General features: G+C 35.0%; 1 protein-coding gene across 5 annotated transcripts in view; it reads right to left on the bottom strand.

The window, feature by feature from the left end:
* Window positions 1-2,585, bottom strand: part of Dll (Distal-less) — a 199,798-nt gene extending 197,213 nt beyond the window's left edge. For all 5 annotated transcript variants that reach the window (XM_067774368.1, XM_067774371.1, XM_067774370.1 and 2 more), the window contains exon 1: window positions 729-2,585. In XM_067774368.1, coding sequence (XP_067630469.1) covers window positions 729-859 — 131 coding nt within the window. In that variant the 5' untranslated portion in view covers window positions 860-2,585. The remainder of the gene's footprint in view (window positions 1-728) is intronic.
* Window positions 2,586-16,286: the final 13,701 nt, after the last annotated feature.

Genomic DNA, 16,286 nt, shown 5'->3' with positions numbered 1-16,286 from the left:
CAACATATTTGACTTAAAGTGTTCTCATATTTAACGCAAGTATAATTCTGACATTATTAAATATTTACGTAGGTATTAGTTTTACGTATTTTCATACTATTTTAGCAGAATAAATATGTATTTTTTTAATTTAAGGTGTTTGGCATTCAAGCTTGCAGCTTCTCATATTTAAATAAAGCAAACTTAAAATGAATAGGGACGTATTTAATTTTCCAAGACGGGTTTACTCTGGGAGCAAAAGAGCTCAATCGACATAATGTTCAATATCCTTTTTTAAAGAACTTTATTGCCTAATATCAAAGCTCTAAACGAAAAAAAGCAGAAGACGCAGCAGATTAAACATCGATAGGTTTCTATCGACTTCACAAATGAGTGTTTCCTGCATAACGAAAGGTTCTTTCAGAAACACTTTTTTAGTGACAAACCTCAAGTGTACTTTCAAGTTAATATAGTTCGGATGTTATTGGAATACCAATGCACGATATTTTTTTTTTTCAAATTTTCATTCTTTAAATGGAAAAAAAGTTGGAAGGAATTCGCGAAAATTACAAAATCTCCCGGCGGCGGATACCTGCAGAAATGCCGAATCGAATTAGTAATAAACGCGATAGAAAATGCTCGCCGTGTATATTTTTGTAAACTCTGTGAAGTATTTTTGTATTCAAAATAACAACAACAACAAACCCACTCATAATAAAACCCTTACTTATGCCATTTAAAACACTCACCCAGCGGCGGCGGCATGTTGCTGCAGCTCCACAAACGCTGACTTGCCCGGCATTTGTGCGCCCGGTGTACCCGTTGTTGTTGTACCACCATCCATATATTTAGGTGTGTGCGGCGCGTCAGGCGCATCCATGCCGGACTGTGGCGTACTGGGAGGCCCCTCGTAGGGGCTCCCTAAATCAGTGAAATTAAGCGTGTTGGCGCCTATCGAGGCCACTTTTTCAAGAATTTTGGCGGTTTTTTAAATAACGCGTACACGAAATTATAAATTCAAAAAGGGAACGAGGAAAATATCTCAACTACTTAATTGGAATATCTGACACAGTTCAATTTAATTAGTTAGAGGCTTTTTTTTAACTTATTTTTAGTGATAAATTGGAAAACTTTTTACGTAAAGCATACAAATGGGTGTTACACTCAAAGGTAGCAATAAATGTAAGTGTTGTGAAAATTTTAAAAATATTTTTAAGGCTTTTCTAAGTATTTTTTTTTTTTTTTTTTTTTTTTGTCAAAAGATTATATTATTATTATTTTTTTTTTATTTAGTCACTTATTTGTTGCGAATGTTGTTAGACGCACTTTAATACCGAAATTTTTGTATAACGAATTCTTTCTTGCAAAAACAAATCCACTTGTTATGCACACTTTAATCCAAACATACAAATATACACACAGCCGTGCTAGCTATGCTTTTAATTACGGTATAATTTGTGTCATTTTAATTTCCGCACTGCAATTAGTGATTTAGTACGCGACGGCGAACGCGATTGTTCTTCAATGAAAGTTTCTTTCTTCTCTTTTGAATGAGTGTTTGTATGTGTGTAGGTTTTTTGAGTTTTGTTTTCGCTATTTGTGAATGCTTGCGTAGGCGGTCAACTATTTGTTATGTAAGTAATTGATTATTGGCGCAGAAGGTGGACTATCGAAGGGTGGGGCTAATGGTGTTGCACGTAACTATTTCGAACTTTTTAATTGTTTCTTAATGCTGAATGTTAAGCTTTTATAATTTTTTTGACTTAGCACTTGGTGAATAAAAATAAAATAAGTAATAATTTTATTATTATTTTTATTTTTTATTTATAATATTTTAATTGCATCCTCTATTTAGCCACTTTTTGGGTTTTTTTCAAATTTTTTATTTATTTATTAAATCTTCTTTTAATATAAATTTTTTAAGAAAGAATTATAAAATTTTTTAGCAGTTTGATATACGCAACAATTTTTTGCACGATTCAAAAAAAATTGTTTTCATTTGCATATGTTTTTTTAAATCAGTAATCAGCTGTTTCAAAATTTTCAGCTATATGTATTTATAGCAATTTTTTTTTTTTTCCAACTTACTTAAGTTCTCTTCCTACTCCATACACATTTTTTTAGAATTGCATTATTGTATTTGCAGCTGTTTCAGTGAACAATATAATTACTTAATATCAAGTACTTTATAAATCGATTTTGTTAATTACACACTTAAACTCCTACCGATTGTTTCGCACCGATTTACAATTGTGCAATTAAAACGTTACGCGCATCCAAAACATTTTAGTCAGAATTTTTTTTTTTTAATGCAATAAAATAGAACGCCGACGATAATCGCGCACAATTGACAACGTTAATACGACGACGGCATTTACACTCGTCTTAGCGCGTTAAAAACACATTTTTAATAAAGTAGCACCAAGCGCAGTCAATTTACCGTCGATTCGTGACACTGCTAACGAAATTAAACGCGCAACCAACCACAAACAAAGTGCGTGAACGACTAGGTACGAGGTGATTATGTGATCATTTGCTGCGCTGCAAAATACACGTTCAAAAGCACACAGAATACACAAACTACGATTGCTTGCTCCAACCCGACTATGAATATGACGACGACGACGCCAACGACGGCTGCCAGTCCGATAGCCAGTTAGTTAGCCAACGAGCCGGAAGACCGGCTAAGCAACGCTATTGCTATACCTGTTTATGTACATAATGTGGTAATGCTGTTCAGTGTATTGCAAAACATTTTGTCGCTTGTCGTTGTGTCGCGTGTGCAAGTGAGAAAACTGTGGCTTATACTCTAATAAGTGTAAGTGTGAATACGACGAATGCTTGCGTTTGTGTACTGGAAAAACCTGTTTTTTATTCCAGTTATTGGAGTACACACTCAGCGCAGCGCGTTCATGTAAGCAAAGGAAGTGTGAAAACAACAACGCATATATTGTGCACTTTGCTCTTATCTCTCACTGTACAATTCACTTCACATTACCGCCAATGAAATATACGAGAGAGTAGTGCCGTTAGTTCGTTCCAATCAACAAAATAGATTTTGTACTGGCGTAAAGAGCGCGGCCATTGTGCTGCCAAATATGGCGCGCTCACTTACGCTTCCGTTGCTTCAACCGGTTCTTCTTTATAACATGGCGCTTGCGTTATACATATGTAAATAGCGCAGCTTTAAGTATATTTTACATCTCGCTCTAACATTAAGTGCGGTAAGCGAAGCCTTCTTTTTTTTACATTAAGAATAACTTTTTTATTCGACTTTATACCACGCACGGCTGCCACTTTGGTCCATTTGTAATAAAAATGGTCCTTTTTACACAAGTGTAGTCACTGGTCCTTTTTTCTATTTTGATTTTATTTTTAAGGTGTTTGATACAAAAATGTGTGTATCGTTTTGATCTTTTTATTATAAACCCCTTTTAGCGAAAGCCTAATCTTCTTAGTCTGCTGAATTTACGGACGGCCCTGCCCTAAACAAAGCAACTTAATAAAAAGTACTCTATATACATATGTAGGCTTATGTTATTTTAGCACAGGCTTGATAAATTAAACAGCCACCGCCGCTCACTCCGCCGATCACTCCGACGTTAAATGTCAGCCATTATAAATATTTTAAAAACTATTGGAACAAAGTTTTATTACCAAACCTTTGTTAACTACTACTTGTCTGTTTCTAAAAATTTCTATGTAGTAACAGTTAAATATTTTGATACCTGCCTAGGAGAAAGCGTTCAACCCATTTTTATTCTGAACATAAATTCAAAAATTCAATTGACAAAGGTGTCGCATAATCGTGCTTTGGACTAATTTTCAAAAATATTAGAGTTATACCGCGGAAAAAATATATAAAACGACATAAAATATCAGCCACCTCTTATGTGACTACTTTAATTTTTAATAGGCTTGTACCGAATATCCAAGGAATATCTGAAATCCGGCGTAAAGTATTCGGCCTATTTTTACGCGCATAACATAAATTTCAAACTTATTCAGGAAGGGGCTTTGGCATCACTTCGCACAAACTTGGGTACTCTTCAATACTTAATTCTTTGCAGTTCAAGAACCACAGTTTTCTAACTTAGGTAATAACGCGAGATGTTAGAGTAATGCTGCAAAATTACTCTGTTTATGTACAGAGGTCTAATAACGGACAACAGTTTGCGCTGACTTGAGTATAAAGCTTATTTCCAATTGATTGCAGTGTATAAATAACTCTTTTTTGACCCTATTTATTCAGCATTTTGAGCCCGGTTTATGAGAGAGATGAGAAAATCAGGCATTTAACTCTCTGTCCGTTCGATTTTTAGAAACAGGGGTTAGTATTGGGGATGATGCTTCCCAAAAAAATATTACCAGAAAGCGTCCGAAATCATAATCCAGAAAACCTTTCTAAGTTCAAAGCCATAAACGGGCTCCATCCTAAATAACAGGATCTACTTAATAAAACTTGTACACAGGGTATTATAACTTTGATTGGATAACGGTTGGTTGTACAGGTATAAAGGAATCGAGATATATATAAACTTCCATATATCAAAATCACCAGTATCGAAAAAAAAATTTGATTAAGCCATGTCCATCCATCCGTCCATCTGCACGTTAACACGATAACTTGAGTAAATATTGAGATATCTTCACCAAATTTGGTACAAGAGCTTATCTGGACCCAGAATAGGTTGGTATTGAAAATGAGCGAAATCGGATGATAACCACGCCCACATCTTATATATATAACATTTTGGAAACACAAAAATCTGGTTATTTAGTAAATAATACACCTAGAATGTTGAAGTCCGACGTGTAGGCTGATATTGAGACTCTTGATAAAAGTTTTAAAAAAAAATTTCTAAATAGGCTTGGCACCGCCCACTTGTGATAAAACAAATTTTACAAATATTATTAATCATAAATCAAAAATAGTTAAACCTATTATATATTTACTATAAGGAATGCTTTGAAGAAAAATTTACGGAATCGGTTAAGGACCACGCCCACTTTTAAAAGGGTCGTGGACCAATAAAATAAGCTATATCTTTGCAAAAAAGAGCTTTATATCAATGGTATTCCATTTCCCAAGTGGATTTATAACAACAAATAGGAAAAGTTTCAATTTATGGCACCGCCCCTTTTTTGTCTAAGCAATTTTCAATGTTTCGGAAGCCGTAACTCGAAGAAAAATTTACATATCGTAACACAATTGGGTACACATACTTTCCTTATTACAGGAAATATTTTTAGTAAAAATGGATAAGATTGGTTAAGGACTACGCCCACTTTTATATAAATGACTTTAAAAAGGGTCGTAGGCAAAAATAATAAGTTAAATTTTAGCGAAAAATAGTTTTGTACCAATGGTATTTTTATTGTTCTGTTATATCTTTATTTTAAAATAAACAGTAGGGAAATCCCCATATCTGAAGGAAAACTACATTATTACCTGCTCAAGGTCCTTGGTATTAGCCTCTGTATCCTTTTTGCATCCTCTGAACGATGTTTATAATTGCGCAGCCTTGTAACACTATTAAGCACACAAAACAAACAACAACAGCATTTAAAGTGTACAGCTGGGTATGTAACGTTCGGTCTCAACCGAACGTAGACTTCCTTACTTGTTATATATGACTTAGCTCAATTCTCTATGGTAAATGATTTCAAAGTTCGAATCAGTTTTTGATTTCCCAATTTTAAAATTTTGGCCCCGGAATGAATAGAATTTGAAAAGGGGTAACGTTTCATTCTATAACAACAATTCATTTATTAATATTAGTGGTCCCATAAATGTCATGCGCTTCAATCCTACCTTTTATAGATAAAAAAAACTTTTTAAATTAGATTAAAAGAAACAAATTTTACAGTCAATAGCCTTTGGGCTCCGCTTAGCTAACCATTCGGCTACCACGGCGGTGGTTTGTCGACTGCTTTAACTTCTACTTCTATTCCGCGTTTATTGACACAAACGCAGCGAAGCCTAAAAGTGACTGATGTGTTGGGGTTAAGCAACCTTCGAAATGGATCTATATATATCCACATGGCTGTTGACTGTAGAACATCCTTTCTTCTAATCTAATTTAAACATTTTTGCAAATAAGAAAAAATGTAACACAACAATGATAATGATGAAAAATTATTGTTAGCGCCTTAAGCTCATATTCGAGAGAATGGCCATGCCACAACAACAGTTATAGATTCAAAAATGTTTAAAAAAATGTGGTGTACAAATTCAGCTTTAAATATCCGAGACGATCATCATTGTATCTTTACTGAAGGAATAGAATTCCATGAGATATTGCAGGAATACTTATGCGCGTTTTTCTTGTGCAAGCTGGCCTGATTTACAATTTTTTCAAACGGATTCATTTTCACGCATATTTTGCTAAACTGGTTATAATATTTGTACACTATTTAAATCGGACAGACTACAGGATATCGGGCCGAATATCTCAATCGGGCTATGAAAACTTCAATATCTCATTATCTGGAAGAACCTAAAGTTTACTGGAGGCGCTTATAGGGAAACTAACCAATACTGTATCATAACAACACATTGTGACATATGCCTTCAAATCAGTAGATCGATTGTCAGAGGTTTAACAATTTCTCCAACAAACAAAGTAACGAATTGTTGCAATGGTTTATTTCGAAAGAAAGCGTTTTTTTTTTTCAATTATGGCTTATCTACTCGTAATGCCATTTCTTTTTTCTACGAGTCACATATCCTCAACCGTAATGAAATAGGATTAGCATGGCCAAGTATTTGGATGGTAGTATCGTGCAGGGTATTACATTGGCTGTGTTACGGATTATATTAAACGTGCCTAAATTTTGTTCTTGTTAAAATTTTTGTACTTTTTCATATTGCGTTTTGTCCCAAATAAAAACGTGGTGTGGTAACCGCGGCAGCAAATGTTATACATTTCTGTTAAGCGGTGCTATTCAATCGAAATGTTTGGCGTTCGCACTTGGCATGGGTGCTTTTTGCTAACAAGAGCAAGTTGTTGCTTTTATTGTTGTGTGTTGGGGTTAAGTTTTCTTGTATATATGTATATGTATGTGTATATATAAACATATTTTTTTGCTTGCTTATTGTTAAGGCGGAGTTTTCAAAGCTGCCGCCACACATTTGATCCCTTTCCTCCCTTACAACAGGTTCAATATACCCCTTCCATTGCTTGTCAACGCAAACACTATTGCGGGTTTTCTCTCCACTTCTGCCTTCTGCAAACATAGTCGGAGTCACAGTCACTGCCGTTCTGCCACCCATCCACTGTCATTGAGCCGTCACTATTTTGGGGTCGGTTTTTTGTTACTTTGTTCTATTGTTGTTGTTATCTTGCCATTTTGACTTTCGGAATTTGCTCTCAACTCAACGCTTGGGTTTTTTATTGCGCGCTTATGCAAATTTGGAGTGAAAATTTATGAGATTTGTTTAAATGTTTTGACTGTAAGTGCAAATATTGTGACAGAAAGGGGGAGATTTTCTACAAATAAAAAAGAGACGAAACCAAAAGTAGTTGTAATAACTATAAGTCAGACCGTTTGAAGCTACCTTGGTATTTTATTTTTCGACTTGATTATCGCCGAGTTGTAGTCGGCTATAAGCAATATTTTTGATATGTTAATTAGTTGTGGATGGATGCCTTATATATGTATGTACGTAGCTTGTTTGTGCTCATACATATACATATATATTGCACATATATATGTAGGTATATACATAATTGTATTCAGAGGTAAAATTAGGGGAATCTTTTTGTTTCTATGAAAATCTCTATGGTCGTTCATTGTTTTACGTCACTTTTTTAAAATACTTAGATTGTCATACTTTGGGATATATGTAAATAAAAGAAAATTATCAAAGTATAAATTAATTCGGGATTTTAATTCGTAGGTATGGAATTCCTGGCGAAACCATAAGATACTGATATATATGTAGGTACTGATGTCAGGATCTAAAAAAATCACGTTTACTCGATGCACTTTTCAGACCATTATCATTACACATACCATGCAATGATGACCGTCGGCGAAATATAAATTAAATCGTCTTAATAAGTACTTTACACGAACCGTCTCAAACTCAACAAGTTTCAAGAGACTGCACTGCTATCAATGTCGATGGTCCTTTGTAGGATATATATAAGATACGTTTCGGTAACAAGCACCATTAAGGTATAAATGCGACCATCTCGTATGGGATTGAGCGATAATATGACCACATTGGACCTTCTAGGCCATCCTGCCCAACCCCCTAGTTGCATGAGGAACTTGGGGTCGCCGGATCCTCGGCTGCTAAGGAAAAATGATTCGCTGGCCGATGAGTTTAACTGCAGGCTGATTTCAAAATTATCGATGGTTTATAAAATATTCGCGTTGATTATCAAAAAAAAATGCTGTTCAGTCTAATATGCACCAATCCGCATGGTTTGGGTAATGAGAGCTCCACAGTGTCTGATTCGGCAGTCTTCTTCACCGCCTTCCTAAGATATTTCGATTCATTCATTAACATTTTGCAAAACCGTTTGACAGTGTCTCGCTAAAGTTCTTGAGCTTAAAAAGCTTTGGTTTATACTCAATAATTCTTGATTGCCTAAGTCAAACTTATCCAACGGGTTATTCCTCTCCCACTTTGATGTCAACGTCTTGTGACCCTTGTTTTTTGTTATTTTGATTAATGTTATCGCGTTTTGCCTTTATAACTTTAAACTTTTTCTCTTTGCTGATGTGCCCATGAAAAGCAATATCAAATTCATAAGACACATTGTTTCTAATTGGACCGCCTATCGACAGTGGTTTGGAAAAATGGTTGATAAGACTTTCTCAGCGAAAGTTAATCTGCCTTGCAGATAGAGTTCGGAGTCGGCATAAAATATGCAACGAAGCAAATTGGAAGAGCAGCTTGAGCTAAATGTCATTGTATAACTCGCTTTCCTTTCAAGATGACCTTCTTAAATTGTGATCATGGTGCATCAGAAACTATCTTTCCTTAAATGTTGCAAGTGTTAGGACCGTTTTCTCGTGTTTATTTTAAGGTTTAATCGTCCGATAAAAGCATTGTTTGTAAACAATATTTGTGTTTAAAGGGCAGGTAAATTGTAAAGTTCACATGAGGAAACGACTCTAAATGTTCACACCACACAGGGGCTAGTTTTCTTCTCGTTATCATATTTTTGGAGCGATTTTTATATTGACTTAAAACTTATCAACTACATTAGCTGGAGGAATTGCATTCCCTTTACCATGACATTCATATAACATATGTAATTCGCCAAGAAAGAGTGCACAATTTACATTAAATTTGCTTTACGATATTGGAACTTTACTGAGCCGCTATCAGCTTACGAATCATGCTGTCTACTTCTCAATATTTTGCTTAAGTCTTTCCTTGTTCTGGAACTCCTTCTAGATACCTTACTCTTTGAGTTTTCAAAATTTTTAGATGCTCCAACTTTTTTGAATGATAAATATTTTGAATTTTAACTGCTGAGTGGAATTCCCCCATATATGGGCTTGCCAGTTCAAAAACACAGTATCCCAAATAAATGCTTGACCTTAGCTAAACGTATGAAATTTACGTCGAGTAAAGCGATTGAAGCAAATTCTAAGGAATGAAGTTATTCAGCCGAATTTCGAGATAAGAATTTATTCAGTAAAATGCTGTTTTTAAAAAGAGATTCAGAAGTAGGTCGTTTTTCAGCAAATGTCTTATAAATTCCAAAACTTACTGAAATGGGCCGTTTTTGAGGCGGAGTCTTGACATTTTTGAGCTAACTCAAATTGGATCCCTATCCAGTAAAATCACCTTGAGGAGCTATGATGAATTTGAAAACTTTGACGAAGATCCGAAATAAGCAGCAAAATAAGGTTCCACTAACAACATTCGACAACCCAGCAGGAAAAGTGAGCTTAAAAGTGATTCATAATATCCTTAATTGATTGATTACGTATTTGTTTATTTCCGTTACAAATACAATTTAAGTATACAATGTAATAATTTATTCGGTTTTTTGGTCTCTTTGCTATTTATTTATTTAAAAGAAATATAATTATAAATAGGTATACTACTTTAAGAGAGGCACTAGTGACTAGGAGAATTGGCATGGCTATTTATTCAAATATCCACATTATAACTACCCGATCTTCGTGTTGATTTATCCGGTTTACTTGTTATAAGAACAATAAAATTTGTATACATTTAAAATGCATTAAAAATTTGCAACTCTCCATTCGTTTGGAGTGTGAAGGTCCCCAATTCGCAAAAATAACTAAAAGGAACACAACGCAATAAAAAATCTCCGCATTAAGTATTTTTTTAAGGGTTAAGAAGGCTGGGAGCTATGTTGGTGTGATAGGCACTTATAATAGCAGAATATGGATGGCAGCTCCTTGTGGTAAAGCAGAAGTTTCAATGTTTAAAAACTGAATAATAATCTGCTTAATCAGAATACCTCCCATAAGTAGTCGGCTATTTGTACAATTTTCAGTTTACCTTTCTTATCCTGCTTCTTCTTCTCCTTGTAGCGATAAAGACACGCCCCGAAAGTTTCGACAGTCCTTTGACGGCTATTGATCTGGTACGTTCCGCAAAATGACATCATGGGTACATACTTTAAACGGTTCAGAAGAATGTAGGTCTATAAAAGCATACAACTAAAAACACGACCGTTACAGAACGAAAAGGAGCACTGAAGATGGCAAAATGCCGAAATCGGTTCGTCGCCAATTGGCAGGGAAAATCAAAACACAATAATTCTAATTGATGCATTTGTTTCTACAGGGTATATATGTGCGTATGTCATATGCCTATTTTTCCATTTCCATACATACATACATGCATAGAAACTCATTTACCATACGTGAGTAACACACATCAGTCAAATGTTGTTGTTGTTAAGCGTTGGTGACGACAACACCTGCCGCTGGCGGCGATCGAGAATCGCAGTCTTTTTGTACAACTAAGGCGGAGTGAACCCGTAATAAAAAGCCATCATAAAGACAAAAAAAAAACAGGAAAAATAACAATACACCTTCCCTGACCACAAGGGAATTCAGAACCATGTGTAATGCACAAAGAATTTGTTTTTGTTTATAATCAAGCGACAAAACTACAAAAAAAACGAATACAGCAACAAATTCACACTACTTCCAATAAGAAAACAGGAGTAACGCCCCTTCCAGGTTGTTTCCAAGTGGCAAGAAACCACTACAGCTAAACACTACCATAAGCAATGGTTGTATGAGCGAGACCAACGAATAATAGCAACAAAAACAACAACACATGAACTGGCAATGAGCAGCCGTTAACGCAACAAAGAAATTCGATGAAGTAGTAAAATAAAAATGGCGTACAACAGCAATGGCAACAACAACTAAAACAATGTGTGTAAATGCAATGGTAGGTGTAGGTCATGGAGGGTAAGTGAAGAATAAGGGACAGAATGGACAAAGACAAAAATTGTTATCAAAAATATTACGCGTTTGCGCGTAAACCCAACACTTGAGGGCCCACATTAATATTTTATTTCGTTGGTCCAATTCTTTTTTTCTACCTTATCGTTCCAGTCAGTCAGCTGATGCGCCATCAAATTTCCCAACGTGAAACTCATTGATTTTTAGTTTATCTATGAACTCTGTAAGTTAAAACTGCAGGTCAGCGCGGATATGTCATTGAAGGAAAGAAGAAAACTGGAGCATTCAGTTGACTGATTCGAAGATGTGCGTGTTTGAAGGTGTTTTGCCGCACTTTGCATATTTTAAGTTAAACTCAGCAACTTTAATTTCTATTTCCTCGAAATGTGGGCTTTGCGCCAAAATACTTTGAACATGTAAAAACATCCAGATCGCAGACATAACATAAAAGTGAAAGAGAATGGCGGGGAATTAAGCAAATGAAGTTTGGCCATAAAGTGACTTTTTATGTCCCATCGTCGGTGAAAGTGTCACCGTGATGTGGTGGTAGCGTGATTCGCTTACCACGCCGAAGACCCTGTGTTCAAGCCCTGGGTAAAGCAACATCGAAAATTTAGAAACATGTTTTTTTTTAATAAGAAACAATTATTCTACGCTCCGAGTGTATTTCTGCCATGAAAAGCTTCTAAGTGAAAACTCATCTATCTTGCAGATGCCGTTCGGAGTCGGCATACAACATGTACATATGTAGGTAGGTCCCGCCCCGCTAATTTTTAAAATTGGAAGAGAAGTTCGGTCTTACATCTTTTCGGAGGTTATGGTGCCTTGCATTTAATTTTATTCTATTATTTTAGTCGGTGAAAGTGCTAAACAGCGTATTAATTTTTTTCCAATTACTGGCTTTAATAACAAATAATTTAACCAATTTTCATAGTTTTAGTGGAATGTATAGGTCTTATTGAAACTTCGGCCTATATTCAAAACCCTCCATCAGCAATTGGGGTGGTATGTTACGATTCGGCCCGAGTTTTTCATTGTAAAATGATCTCTTTCTCACCTTTCATAAATGACACTCACGCGAGCTTTGAAACTTAGCTCAAATGGTATTAATTCTCATTTTGGAAATTTTAAAATTATTTTAAAAATGCAAAATCCTTTATCAACGTACTATTTTTATAAATTTGTATATCCAGTTATATATATACACATTTATAGCTATAAATGTATAATATTGGGTTATAATGGTGTAAAGCGGTCGAGATAGACATAAACTTCCGTATGAACAAGTTATCAGTTTCGAAAAAATTATTGATCGGGCCATCTTCCTCTGTCCGTTTGTCCGCCGTTAACATTTTTCATGATACACGCCTTGAGAACCGACATCGTGACCTCCGGCATAGAACTGAAGCACTTTACCCAATATCACATGCCTTCATGTTCAATACAGAAGTGCTGTACCCAAAAAAGTAATATTTTCCCTGGGCTGCAATACTCTCTACTAATAATATTTGCCATATATTAATTTTCAATCGAACAGCAAAAAGCTCTAAGTTGTGAAGTAAATTAAACCTAGTTTAAAACCCCACGAATACATAATGAAATTCGCATCACTCAATGAGGTACTTTATATTATTACCACTTGACAATATAGCTGCCAAAACAGTTTTTTCTTCTCCTAAAAATTTTGATTTGTGCTGCTAGCGGGTACAGTAATATAAACCGACGATTACCAGTATTAAATACCGATAAGATGGACAGTTTTACCGTTGCCTTACACTTGGCCACCAATATCTTAAGCTAAAATCTCTACAGAGAGATCCTTAGCAGATTCCGTTCAGAATCAGCTTGAAGAACACACACAACCAATTTGCAGGAAAAATATGAGAAAGAGTATAAAAATCGGTTAGAAACTTGCCACAGGAGCCTTGGGTATCCCAACAGACACCTGATGAAGAGGCACAGCGTTCCCGGGGCTTAAGAGGTCATCTCCGCAAGCGGACGAGATACGGCAACTGAGGACACAGCCATATGTAGAAAAACATAAACACGTCGTCAGTGATATCCACAAAATGGCCCGGCGAACCCCGTTCTTAAGGATAAATGCCCTTATCTCACAGAAGAGGAAAGAAATGCGTCACTCTAACTATCCACATGACACCAACCATCTTTTTTATTGTAATGTGGAACCGACGCCTCTAACACCCCTCTGACTCTAGTCCACCCTATTGAAACGGCAAAGTTTCCTTGTACTCCGTTAGATCATATTGACAACAATTTGTGAGTGGTCGCAGCTATTGGATGGGGAGAAGTACTACTACAACAACAACAACTACATGAAGAATGGTTTAAGTCGTGCAGTAAAACTAAAAGTGCTATAGCTTCGAAAAACTTTCACATTTCGAAAATATATGAACAGAGTTTATTTATTTATTAATGGAGAATCGAAACTATGATATACTTCAGAAAATTTAACCCAAGAGATGTATATATACATATGTATGTATATGAAATAAGTAGTATTTGGGAACATATCCCGGCAGTCTTATTATTTATGTGGAAAACTAGCGCAATTAAGAAAAATCCAACTACGTCATAAAAATAACGAAAGTGAATTTTTTTTCTGATAAGTCTCGCCGAGTATCGCTTTTTGATATGCTGACAAGATTGTGACATTAAAGGAGAGACACATTTCTGCATGCTCTCACATCTCAATAATTTTCTCATATTTTATTAGAGAAATTTAAATTTTCTTTCTTCAAAACTGTTAAGGAATTTAAGATTCATTTAAATGAAACTAATTTATATTGTAACGAATATTAGCAACACTAAGGGGGTACTGTCATCTCTATACCGATGCTAAGCAGTGACGTGAATGCACATCAATAATTTAATCATTTTGTCTACACCTACATATGTACGTACACGCAGCGGAGAAGAGATGCACAAACACATGCAAATATCTTATCTGAGATGCTCCTAAAGGTATGCAATTATAATTGTGGAAGTGTCGCTCACGCATACAAACGCATGGGGTATGAGAGAAGCTATGAAAATTATACATCTGTAGTTGTAGCTGAGAAATTTATAACTAACTAGTAAGTTCTGGAATTAGAAAAGCCTAGAAATATACAACGAGGAAATCAGACAATATAAAAAGGCGACAACAGTAGAGACGAGAATCAGTTTCATTTAAGCTATCAATAAGTTCGATTTAATTAAGCAAGCTATAAGTGTTATTGTGAAGTACCTTAATAAAGGCCATTTTTCCATTATTCAATATTGGAGTTATTTATTCAACAGTTTAGTGATTCGAACCTTAGTAGAAGATTGCAAATAAGGGAAATTGCAAGTCAATTCGTTACAATATCTTATGAGAGCGCGACAGAATCCGTAACTCAGGATTTTCGTGGTCTTTGGAAAAATTGCTTACTCTAATTCTTATACACTTTTATTTTACTCAAAGAGACCTATAAGAAAAGTACCATCACTGCCCAGCTATTTTTGGGAGTCACACAGTGACATTGATCTAACGAATTCGTCCAGTCACTAGTTCATATGAAGTAACGATTCTATAGCTGTTGTGACTGAAAAGATATTTGTCGATCACTCAACGCGTTCCAGCGTTTAAAATCTAATTTTATGAATAAAAATACGTATTTATGGTGTTTATAAGCCGTAAAATATGATTTTATATTCCCTAAATACCGGGTGGACCAAAAGTAACCACGTTATTGGAAATCGCTAAAACGTTTGCAAATGGCGTCAAATGTTTGAAGTAAACAAATACAGAATACAAATCTGGATAAACTGGTTACCTCTTCATGAATATTCTGAAGCAAGCATTTCCGCGTGGATTAGTCTCTTGTTTTCATGGTCTGCATTGTGCGACCAAATCATCCCATTTTAACCGACCCAAACTTGTTTTTTTTTTTCTTTTGAAGTCGGGGCTTGTGTGAAAATAAACCCCAGACTCCTAAAAACTTTAAGAAAATTATTCGACGGTGATGATAGGAGCTACGGACTGAGTTCCAGCAATCACCATAAAACGGGTCATCAACTCTGGCAGTGACCATTGGGTTGACTTAGTTTTCTAGGCTTTATGGACTAAAATCGAATGTATTAAATACACAGAACCAAAGTTTTTCATTAAGAAGAAAAAAAAAAGAAAAAAATCATAGGCTGAGTCCTGTATATGCCAATTTGGTCCCAAATAAAAAAATTTTATATAATTATTTTTCATAAACCTTCAAACTTTTTCTGTACTTTCCCTTGCTTTTTACCAATATCTTTATCTTAATGTACAAAGGCCATATTCTTGCATTACTAAAACTCATACGTATTTTAGATCTGACTGCTAGCACGAAAATACTAATTTGTTTGCATATTATATGCTTATAAATTAGTATTAATTGCAAGATATGCATTATAAATAAAATATGCTATATAAAATATGGCATAAACTTCATGTTTTTTGTGAAATGTATGCTTGTTTGATTGGTTTAATGTTTTCAAATCATATAAAAAATATGGTGTTGCGTACTTTAGGTTGCCCTGCTCATTATATATATTAACTTTTATTAAATAATACTAATTTAAGTGTACATTATATTGACGAACTTTGAATATGCTCTTGGTTTTATGTTTTCGCCATTCCAAAGACAGAACAGCCGTCGTAAATATTATGCCAGTAGCGCAATCAATGAATGTTTCGATGACAAATTGACTTAGTGTTGGATGCCTAGTTGTTGTTGTTTGTTTTTTTGTTCCCAATACGTGCTCGCCGTCTCTAGAAAAGTTAATAAACTTAATGCATATATACACATCTATCATTATGACAATAAGTATGTTTTTGCTTACTATTTTCGATTGTTACTTAAATCGTTAAA

This window comes from Eurosta solidaginis, chromosome 3 (assembly GCF_040869045.1).
Source record: "Eurosta solidaginis isolate ZX-2024a chromosome 3, ASM4086904v1, whole genome shotgun sequence".
In the NCBI taxonomy this organism is placed as follows: Eukaryota; Metazoa; Arthropoda; class Insecta; order Diptera; family Tephritidae; genus Eurosta; species Eurosta solidaginis.
The sequence above is the reverse complement of the archived record's forward strand: the minus strand, read 5'-3'. Positions and strand labels throughout refer to the sequence as shown.